General features: G+C 55.8%; 1 protein-coding gene across 1 annotated transcript; it reads left to right on the top strand.

Moving 5' to 3' along the window:
• The first annotated feature begins 1,591 nt into the window (after window positions 1-1,591).
• On the top strand, window positions 1,592-9,588 carry LOC143834049 (zinc finger protein 213-like). The gene is made up of 6 exons (XM_077330589.1): window positions 1,592-1,682; window positions 3,398-3,873; window positions 4,210-4,330; window positions 5,025-5,107; window positions 6,005-6,131; window positions 6,573-9,588. The coding sequence occupies exons 2-6, from the start codon at window positions 3,445-3,447 to the stop codon at window positions 7,400-7,402; spliced, it is 1,590 nt and encodes a 529-aa protein (XP_077186704.1). The 5' UTR covers window positions 1,592-1,682; window positions 3,398-3,444; the 3' UTR covers window positions 7,403-9,588.
• Window positions 9,589-10,842: the final 1,254 nt, after the last annotated feature.

Raw genomic sequence — 10,842 nt, 5'->3', positions numbered from 1 at the left:
AGGATTTGGGGGTTGGTGCACCTTCCCTGCGAGGACGCAACAAAGAGATTATGGAGAGTGGACAAAGAGAACTTTCCCCTCTTCTAAAACAGAAAGAGATCCAATGAAGCATCAATCGTCTGAATCCTGGCACCAGGAGGAACATCAGGGGAAGGCCCCGGGCCTTGTGCCCCGTCTGCCGACCCCTCAGGGCAAGTGGGGGGCTGCTATGGGGCTAGATGGAGCACTAGTCCGATCCTGCAGGGCTCTTCTTGTGTTCTCTTAGTGATGTTACCCTCCCCACTGGATTTGGCGGGTGGGGCTGGGTGACCCCAACAGCCAGGCCATGGTCTGCTTGGCATGCACAAGGCCCCAGGGTCTGCTCCAGGCATCTCCAGCTGTAAGGATCTTTTTGTAGCTGATGGGAAAGGCCTCTGCCTCGGACCCTGCAGCGGCCAGCCTGAGTGGACAGGCACGGCAAGTTTAGAAGAGAGCAAAGGAAAGAATTTGTCACCCAAAGCGTCTTTAACCAGTGGGATTCACTGCTGCAGGGCGAGGGTGGCCACCTCTGGGGCAGGAAATGCCAGGAGACTTTGGGGGTGGAGCCAGGAGTGGGCAGGATTTGGGGCTGGGAGGGAACTCAGCCAAGTACGAGGTTGTGGAGTCCCCCCTCCCAAGCAGGCCCTTTCTCTTTAGCCTGGAGAGGAGCTGTGATCCCGGGAGATCCCCAGGCCCCACCTGGAGGCTGGCATCCCTCCGTCCTCTCTCTCTGGAGCAGCCCTTTCCTCCAGGGGATCTGATCTCTGCAGCCTGGAGAGGAGCTGTGATCCCGGGAGATCCCCAGGCCCCACCTGGAGGCTGGCATCCCTCCGTCCTCTCTCTCTGGAGCAGCCCTTTCCTCCAGGGGATCTGATCTCTGCAGCCTGGAGAGGAGCTGTGATCCCGGGGGATCCCCAGGCCCCACCTGGAGGCTGGCATCCCTCCGTCCTCTCTCTCTGGAGCAGCCCTTTCCTCCAGGGGATCTGATCTCTGCAGCCTGGAGAGGAGCTGTGATCCCGGGGGATCCCCAGGCCCCACCTGGAGGCTGGCATCCCTCCGTCCTCTCTCTCTGGAGCAGCCCTTTCCTCCAGGGGATCTGATCTCTGCAGCCTGGAGAGGAGCTGTGATCCCGGGGGATCCCCAGGCCCCACCTGGAGGCTGGCATCCCTCCGTCCTCTCTCTCTGGAGCAGCCCTTTCCTCCAGGGGATCTGATCTCTGCAGCCTGGAGAGGAGCTGTGATCCCGGGGGATCCCCAGGCCCCACCTGGAGGCTGGCATCCCCACGGGGGTCTCTCCCGCCCAGCGGCTGCCCCCTGCAATGACCCAACCGCCTTGCCTAAAGCTCTGCCGGGCTCAGAGGCGGTGCCACCTCCCGCCCGGGACTCCGCCCTGCTGCAGCCGCCGCCGCCGCTTCGCCCCTCCCTAATTCAGCCGGGGGGGGGTCGTCCAAGGGGGTCGCCGTGTCGCAAAGACCGAGCCGGGCCCGTGAAACGCAACGCGGGCAGGGCGGGCGCCCGTCCTCCCACTCAAGGGTTAAAGTGCGCGAGTCGGGAGGGCTAGACGGGCCTCGGGGTGGGGGCGGGGCTTGGGGATCACTTCCGGCCGTGGCTCCGCCCCCCATCTGTGGTCTTTCCCCCCCAGCTGCCCCAGCCTGGGAGGACCCGGTGAGTGAGCCGCAGGTGCCTTTCTTGGGGGGGGGGGGAGATGCCCGCAGCCCCCCCCCGGGGATCTGGGGGGCGGCCAGAGAGACCCCCCCCCGCCTGCCTGCCAGCAGCAGCAGCAGCAGCAGCAATTAGGGGCCGGGCGCCCCTCGATGGCTGGCCTCCCCCGGGTTGTTGGCAACGTGTTCCTGGGGCCCGGGGTCCTTCGGGAGGGGCTCCCATGCGGTTCTCAGCCGCGGGGCTGCAGGAGAGGGGGGGGCTCTGGGGGGGGGAGCGTGCGGTGGCCAGCCTCCAGGCCAGGCCTGGAGATCCCGGGGAATGAATAATCACCAGGATGATGATTCTTATTTCGGGTCAAGGACACCAAAAAAACCGCAATTTAGGTTAGAGCCATGCAAGGTGGTGGCATGTCACTCAAGGATTGGGGGGGCGGGGGGGGGGTTGGGGCTGTGTTCCCCGCCTCCCAGCTGGAGCTTCCTGGGGGTTATTTCATGTTGGGCCCCCGCGGTAGGCCTGGTGGAACTGCTCCTCCGTCTTGCAGGCCCCGCAGAGCTGTTTGGGGCCCCTCCAGGGCCCTGATCTCCCTCGGGAGAGCGTTCCAGCAGACGGGGGCTGGTCGAGGCCAGTCGTTGGGAAGATGCTGTTTGGAAGATCTTAATGGATGTAGGGGGGGAAAGGTGGTGCTGTGGGTATGCTGGCCCCAGAACGTTTAGAACTGAGCTGTAGGGGCCCAACTGCAGGGATCAGGCCCTTGGCAGTAAATGGCTCCCTTGAAGGCCACTCCCCAGATCCCATTCTCTCAAGGGTCCCCAGATTCTTCAGGAAATGCCGAAGCTGGAGTTGGCAACCCTAAGAGAGAGGTTTTTAAAAAGTTATTTAAATCCTGCCCTTTTCTCCAACAGGGACTGAAAGAAGCTTACATCGTTCTCCTCCCCTTTGTTTTATTCTCACAATATGGCGACATATATTATATTATTACATAGGCTTCCATAAGATAAATAAATATCCTCATAATAGCCCTGCGAGGTAGGCTGCTCTGAGAGTGTTTGACTGGCCTGAGGTCATGCAGCAAGTTCTCTGTTAAAGTGTGGGGATTCGAACCTAGGTCTCCCAGGCCCCAGTCTTTAACCACCATACCACGTTGGCACTCAGTTACAGGGAGGAGTCTGCTTTTAGGGACCCATCACTAAGCTGAAAAATTGTTGGCAGAATTTAAATAGGCAAAGGAGGGATAGAGCAGTCGCCGCTTAAAGGATAAATGTCTTTATTGAGAAGAGAAATAACTTTGTAAAGAAGAGAGGAGAGAGATAGTCCTAACAGTTGAACTGACTAATTGTTATCCAGGAGGCAATCATGGGGGAGGGAGGGTGCTCAAAGGAGCAGGAAGCCTCCAATTGAGCCAATCAGGGCACAGGAATTTGAAAAATACCACAAAGCTCCTATGCAAACTGCACGTCTCCTACTTGCCTCCTGTTGGATATTTTTATATGCAATGGAATCAGGCACACTACAAATCTTGCCTATTCCAACAAACAGTGCTCCGTGCTCCTTGGACATAGGGATCTCCCCACTGCTGCCCTATCTCTACTTTCCATCTGAGCCCTGAGCCTTTCCTGTGGGGAGGTCCCGGAGCCTGGCTGGGCTCACTCCCCCTTCTTGCACACACACACACACACACACAGCCCACCAATTCACAGAACACCCCGTTTCTATTGCAGGGATCCGGAGTCTTGCCTTGAGAAAAGCGTCATTGGGACAGGGTGTCATGGAAGGAGGGAAGGAAGCTGAAGAACAAAAGCTGGCATCTCCCGGTGGAAGAGCCGTCTCTAAGGCCTCCAGGGCTGGGAGCAATGGGGACTTCTGGGAGGAAATGGCACAAGGAATTCCAGCAAACGATCCCAGCAATTTGGAGGCACCACGCAGGCACTTCAGAGAGTTCTGCTATCGAGAGATCCAGGGCCCCCGGGAGGCGTGCAGCCGGCTCCACCATCTCTGCCGCCAGTGGCTCAAGCCGGAGAGGCACAGCAAGCGGGAGATGCTGGACCGGGTGGTCCTGGAGCAGTTCCTGGCCGTCCTGCCCCCGGAGATGCAGGGCTGGGTGCGGGAGTGCCGGCCGGAGAGCAGCTCCCAGGCGGTGGCCCTGGCCGAAGGCTTCCTTCTGAGCCGGGCGGAGGACAAGAAGCAAAAAGAGCAGGTGAGAGAGCTTTGTGCTGATATCGTTGGCAGAGTATAAGTGTGCAAGAGGAGAGAGAGAGAGAGAAAATCCTGTCTAACTGTTCTTCATCCATTCGGGAGACAAACGGGGGGAGTGTGCTCGAAGGAGCCAGAAGTCTTCAGTGGAGCCAATCAGGGCTCAGAGGAGATCAGTTGACAATAATCAGGAAGTTCCTCCTCTAAATTTGCTTGCTGCATGTCTCCTCCAGCACCCATTTCTGGTGCTGCTAAATCATGCCTACTACAGACCTTGCCGGTTCCCACAGGTATTTCCCCCGCCCATCCCTTGATCCCCTAATCCTCGTTTCCCACCCAGGATTCTCGCACGCGGGCCTTCTTCGCGGAAAGGACGAATGATCCCTTAGAGGTCGTGAAGGCTCCTTCGGACACCAAACGGAGGCCACCCTCCAGGGGGGTCGGGCAAGAGCGCGGCCAAGGTAAGGACCCCTCGCCAGGTAAGGACCAGTGGGGGAGCAGTTCCCACTCAGCTTTCACATGCTCCTCAGCTCTCCTCTGCCAGAGAGGCTAGAATGGGAATGCAAGGGGGCTGCCCAGGAAATCTCTTTGCCAAGGGCTGGTGCTGTCACCTTTTGCACTGTTAGGTGTCCCTGTCGCCTCCTTTTTCCCACCTTTTTCAGGCTAGGAATGAAGCCACAGATCCCACATTTACCCGAAGGAAGAGGGTGCAAGAGGACCCTCTTAGCAAGAGAACAAATTTGGGATCCAGCAGCCCTTGTCAGACCGACAGAGTTTAAACTCTGGGAACCGGCTTTTGTCTGCAGGCCCGGTCTGCCCAGATTTAAACCTGTTGGTCCTACAGGAGCCGCCGGAGTCAAACTCCCCCTGCTCTTAGACACTGCATCAAGCTGGCTCTCCTTGGAGTAAAGGCAGTAATCGCTAATCTTTAAAAACTTTCTCCTCAGTTGTTTCAAAAAAGACCTCAGTCTCCATGTATAAAAGCAGCTTTTTCTTTTCAGTGTGTCCCAAACAGCATATTGGGTTGTGCCCCAAAAGACAATGCAGGCGGACTGAAGGGTTTCCCCCCCCTCCAAGAACTGAAATTCAAAATGTTTGTAAAAGTAGAAGAATGCCTGCCAAGGGTAACCGTGCCTGCTCTTGTGGCCCCTGCAGGTGACAGGAGGAGGCCAGCGGCGTCTGCCCCGTCATCTTCTCTCCATCACAGAGCGGAAACAGCTTCTGGGAAGCCGGATCAGGTCAGTGAAGAGTCGCAGGGGAGGCGGGCCTGGAGCCAGGGCCTGGAGGTAGAGCCTCTGCTGGGCATGCGGGTCCAATCCCCAAAGGACGAGGCAGGAGGAGATACAAAGCAGACTCTGGATAGGGGCTGCCAGTCTGATGGGCCAGTGGGCCTGTTTCAAGTATGGCAGCTTCATGTGCAGGATGCCTCTGTCATTCCATGTCTCCCTGGGCCTGAAGCAAGCCATCTTCTTTTTGCCTTGGGAACATGAAAAACCCACCTTTGGGATTTGGCTAAATAGAAGAACGGAAGAACATCAGGAGAGCCCTGCTGGATCAGACCAATAGTCCTGGTCTAGCCTCCTGTCTCACAGCCAAAAACAGGGCAGAGAGGTTGAGGCCTTAATAGGAACAGCAGAAGCTTTCTGCTGGATCAGACCAGGGGTCCCTCCAGCCCAGCCTCCTGTCTCACATGTTGGCCAGTCAGATCCTCTGGAGGGCCAGCCACAGGGCAGAAAGGCTGAGGCCATCCAAAGAGCCCTGCTGGATTAGGCCAGTGGGCATAGAAATGAGGTTTCCTCCTGATTTTGGGGTTCAGGGGCTTAGTGCTTCTGACGTTCCCCTCAGCCACCATGGCTAACAGTCACTGAGAGACTGGGCCTCCATGAGGTTTATCTAATCCAGGGGTAGTCAAACTGTGGCCCTCCAGATGTCCATGGACTACAATTCCCAGGAGCCCCTGCCAGCATTCTCTGGCAGGGGCTCCTGGGAATTGTAGTCCATGGACATCTGGAGGGCCGCAGTTTGACTACCCCTGATCTAATCCATTTTCAAAGCCGTGGCCATCACTGCAATCTTTTGCCAGTGATGTACAGTTGTGTATTACAAGAGGCCGAAATGTTTTCTTTTTCTCTCAGGGCCCGGTGACCTTCAAGGAGGTGCACGTGTATTTCACGGAGGAGGAGTGGGCGCTGCTGGATCCGGACCAAAGAGCCCTGTACATCGAGGTCATGCTGGAGAACTGTGGCAACGTGGCCTCGCTGGGTAAGGCTCCCTTGATGCTGAGAGGTGCACGAGGCTGACCTTTCTTTCTTTCTTTCTTTCTTTCTTTCTTTCTTTCTTTCTTTCTTTCTTTCTTTCTTTCTTTCTTTCTTTCTTTCTTTCTTTCTTTCTTTCTTTCTTTCTTTCTTTCTTTCTTTCTTTCTTTCTTTCTTTCTTTCTTTCTTTCTTTCTTTCTTTCTTTCTTTCTTTCTTTCTTTCTTTCTTTCTTTCTTTCTTTCTTTCTTTCTTTCTTTCTTTCCTCTCCCCACAACAGAGCAGCTTTATCAGGACTATGACTATCCCAAGGTCACCCAGCTGGCTGCATGTGGAGGAGCGGTGAATCCAACCTGCCTCTCCAGATGAGAAGCTGCCACTCTGAACCCTGACAGCCCACTGGCGCTCGGGCATTTTTAACCATTCCTCTCTCTCTTCTCTTCCTGGCAGGGGGTGGATGGGACTCCAAGAGAGAGCCCCGCATAGTGATCTCTGAAAGAGCCAGCTATAAGGAAGGGGAAGAGCAGGAAAGAGAAATGGAGGAGAAAGAGCAGCAGAGAAATGAATCCTTGGCCCCCCAAAGTGACGACTGCCAGGAAATCCCCGTGCTCGAAAAACGGGACAAGGGAAAGAACACGTGTCCCGAATGTGGGAAAAGCTTCAGTTCTAAGTCTAACCTCAACACTCACTGCAAGATCCACACCGGGGAGAAGCCCTTCATATGCCTGGAGTGTGGGAAGAGGTTCACGCTGAAGTACTGCCTCGTGGTCCATCAGAGGACCCACACGGGCGAGAAGCCGTACGAGTGTGCCGAGTGCGGGAAGAGCTTCAGCCAGAGCACCGACCTCAACAGGCACCAAAGGATCCACACGGGGGAGAAACCCTACCAGTGCCTGGAGTGCGGCAAGAGCTTCAGTCGGAACACGTACCTGAGTTCCCACCAGAAAATCCACACGGGAGGGAAACCCTATCAAAGCCCGGAGCCCGGCCGGAGCTTCCAGCGGAACACGGAGATGACGTTCCACCGCAGGGTCCACACGGGCAAGAAACCCTACAAGTGCCTGGAGTGCGGGAAGTGCTTCCGGTGGAGCTCCAGCTTTGCTTCCCACCAAAGGTCCCACACGGCCGAGAGGCAGTACAGCTGGGCAGAGTACGGCGTGAGCTTCGGCGAGGAATCGGCCCTCGAAAAGGCCGCCGGGCATGCTGAGGAACCGAGGCCCACGTGCTTAGAGCAGGGGTCCCCGACATTTTTCAGCCTGTGGGCATCTTTGGAATTGTGATTCGGGAGGGGGGAGGGGGCTGCCGTAGACTGGCTGCTGCAAAATGGCTGCCCCAGGAAGCAGAGCCAGCCCCCAATGGCTGCTGTGGCCTTTCTTCAGCTGCGCAGGGACGATGGTGGCCGTGTGGTGGCAACATTTTAAAAACAGCTTGCACAGCAAATTGGATCTCCAGTGGCCTGCTGGAAGCCTTCCTGGGCAGAAGCCCCACCTGGCGGTCTTGCCTTTCTAGAAACACCAGGGATGTTTTGGGCAGGTGCCCACGGGCACCCTGTTGGGGACACCCAGCATCCCGCACCAAAAGAGCCACAGTGGGCAAGAGGAAAAAACAGTCAGTTGCAGCAGGAACGCTTGTGACCGATCGGTCCGTCACGTACCTTTAAAAAAACCCTCAGCAGAAGGAAGTGCATGGACTCTGAGGGTAGCAGCCATTCCCCTTGGAGTGCCCGTTTGGCTTCCCAACGATAGAGTCGTACCCGAAGGAGAGCACTGTGCCGTCTTCCTGGGGCTTGGCTGTCCCAGCAAACCCATCGTGAGTGGCATGAAGTGCAGGTGGGAGGAAACTTGGACAGGTTCTCCATCCCTTCCTTCCAGCACAGTTAAGCGACTGAATGAGAAACACTCCCGAAATGCCAGAGGCGCTTCTCTGGCTGCAGTTCGAAGGCAGCGCTGGAGCTCTCTCAGACCCAGCGGCAGGGGGCTTGGGTCTCGCGGGACGGCGGTCCCTGCTTGTGTTTGGGAATGTTTAGGTGATTATTAGTTTGTGTTGGCTGGTTGTGTAGCCCGGCTGCTGTGGTTGCTGTAGAAGTTCCCTGTCCAGCAGCTCGAGGGAGGGGTTGTTCTGTGCAGGAAGAGAATTTCCTTGCTGATTCCTTGGAAACAGGACGGGCTTCCCTCTCGTGCAAGTGTATCTGCTCTGACTTTGAGGCTTTTCAGTAATAAAACACAAAATAAATCTCCAAGGGCCTGACCCTCACTTCTGTGATCAGGGGGGGCTTCCCCACGGCCATGGGTCCTAAGGCCCTAAATGTTCTTGTGCTTCTGGTATGCTCCCTTTCTTACAACACAGGAACTTGTGGGCCCTCCGTGGAAGTTATGAGCTTAGAGCCCGTCGGAGGAAGGACGTCACCCCAAGAGTCATCATCCTGTGGAATTCCCTGCTGCAGGACGTGGTGGCGGCTACAAGCATAGGCAGTTTCAAGAGGGGACTGGATAAACACTTGGAACAGCAGCCCCTGAGTGGAGCTTGGCCACAAGGTCTAGATGGGGCTCTCTCTTGGCGCTTGGGGGGCCATGGGGTCAGAGCTTCTGGAGTTTGGCCCTCTGGAAGGCACCTAGTTTGGGGTCTCTGGGTGACTTGGGGGGCAATGGGGGGAGGGCTTCTGGAGTTTTGGCCCTCCTGGTGTCCCTCTGGAGGGCCCCTGGGTTTTGGGTGCTCTGTGGCACAGAGTATTGGACTGGACGGGCCCTGGGCCTGACCCAGCATGGCGTCTCCTCTGTCCGAAGCCCACAGATATCAGTGGTGGCTTAGCTTTGGATTAGGGAGTTCCTAGAGATGTAATTGTGGTTCTCTCCCTTTCTAGATGCCCTCCTCAGGGTGGCCCCATATCATCAGGGTCAGCCCTGGTTAGTCCATGGGTGGGAGACCCCCAAGGAAGGCAAAAACTCTCCAAATGCAGAAGGGGGGAGAGGAAGGGAGGATTCTGAGGATGCTCTGCTTGTTGACTGAATTTCCTCTCCCTCACTGAGCCTGTCTTGTTAGAACGAGCAGCATCAAACACCTAGTGTGAAAAAGGCCAAGGCTGAGGTTGCCAAAAATAAGCCCCGCCCCTAGAACAGGCTGCTGGAGGGTCCCTCTAGTCCAGTCTCCGGTCTCACACAGCGGCCAGCGATGGGGCAGAGAGGCCGAGGCCTTCATGCGTGTTGGAATCTGCGTAATCCAACAGCGTAGGAAGAGTATCCTACAGGGGGCATGAGAGGAGAGACCTCGTTGGCATATTTAGATTAGGAACTTCCTCAGATTTTCAAATCCTCTCCTGACCAGCTCAACTGAAGCCGTCCTGCTCCTTTGGGAGTCCTTCCTTGCTGGTTGCCTCCCGAACAACGGTCGGTCAGGCAGTTAGGACTATCTCTCTCCTCTCTTCTTGACAAAGTTGTTTCTCTTCTCAATAAAGCTATTTATTCTTTAAGCTGCCGTTTGTTCGCTTCTCCTTTGCCTTGCATATTTAAGCTCTGCCAACAGTCAAAACCCAAGAAGCGCCCCGGAGGGCCAACAGCAGGGCGTAGGGGCCAAGGTTAGGGAATATCGGGTGGAGGTGACTGCATCCGTGTTTGGGGTGCAATCCTGACTAGGATACCACTAAAAAGCTGGGAATTTGGGCAACATCAGGGCTCTCCTGATGCTTTCATGCGATGCTGCCTGGTATTTCTCTGCTCAGGTGCTTTGGGTTCATGTTCTCTCCCAGGACGCCAAGGGTTAAGGGGAGTGACCTGCAGTCCTAGAGGGGCACCTGCAGTTGGTGGGAGGGGAGCCATTTCCGTCTGCGCCCCGCCCCCTTTCCTGGCTTCTGTTGGGAGGGGAAGGAGACCCCCCCTCCCCACATACTCTCGCTGGGGAGCTCAGAGGGGCTTCTCTTGCAGGGGCAAAGGGGGGGGGGGATGCAATGCAAGAGAGGAAGGAGGGGGTAGGAGAGCCCCCTTTCTGAGAGAAGACCCCCGGGCCCCTTTGTGCAAACATGTTGATTATTTTTTAGAGTGCACAGTTAAAAACAGAATAAAAACTTCATAAAAACTATACAGAACTAACAGTACTTAAGGCCATTAGTTCTGTATAGTTTTATGAAGTTTATATTCTGTTTTTAACTGTGTACTATAATAAGCAACAAGTTTTACATTATTTTATTTTACAGCTTAATCCTTTCTGTTAAGGTTGGGTTCCTTTTTTGGTTTTGGTTTTGTAGTCCATGGACATCTGGAGGGCCGCAGTTTGACTACCCCTGCTGTGGAAAGTCCAGTTTGGGGTCCAGCACCCCTCGGCCTTTCTAGGTCAAACAGAGAATCTTGAATTGTGCCCAGAAGCTAATCCGGAAGGACTTTCACGGGGGGGGGGGGGACTGGTGCAGAAAAGGTTCCCCACCCTCTGCCTGCCTGCCTTCCTCTCCCTCCCAGCGGTTTACAGTCACCTTCCCTTCCTCTCCCCATAACAGACACCCTGTGAGGTAGGTGGGGCTGAGAGAGCTCTGAGGGAACTGTGACTAGCCCAAGGTCACCCACCTGGCTGCAGGTGGAATGGGGGCTCACACCTGTTCTCGAGATTAGAGTCGGCCACTCTTGACCACGAATACACACTGTGTATTCAGTGCTCAAGCACTCAGCCACAGCCTCCACCCTTAAACGGACATATTAGAAATCATGGATTGCTGGTACAGGAACAGAACCAGGAG

The sequence above is a fragment of the Paroedura picta genome, chromosome 3, assembly GCF_049243985.1.
Source record: "Paroedura picta isolate Pp20150507F chromosome 3, Ppicta_v3.0, whole genome shotgun sequence".
NCBI classification, from domain to species: domain Eukaryota; kingdom Metazoa; phylum Chordata; class Lepidosauria; order Squamata; family Gekkonidae; genus Paroedura; species Paroedura picta.
This window is presented reverse-complemented; position numbering and strand designations above follow the sequence as displayed.

What these genes read in the sequence shown, in the direction of transcription:
- LOC143834049 (XM_077330589.1), top strand. Translation starts at nt 3,445, where the DNA reads ATGGAAGGAGGGAAGGAAGCTGAAGAACAAAAGCTGGCATCTCCCGGT. An exon ending in CGGGCAAGAGCGCGGCCAAG is followed by an intron (nt 4,331 to 5,024) that starts GTAAGGACCCCT and finishes TGGCCCCTGCAG; the next exon opens with GTGACAGGAGGAGGCCAGCG. An exon ending in TGGCAACGTGGCCTCGCTGG is followed by an intron (nt 6,132 to 6,572) that starts GTAAGGCTCCCT and finishes TCTTCCTGGCAG; the next exon opens with GGGGTGGATGGGACTCCAAG.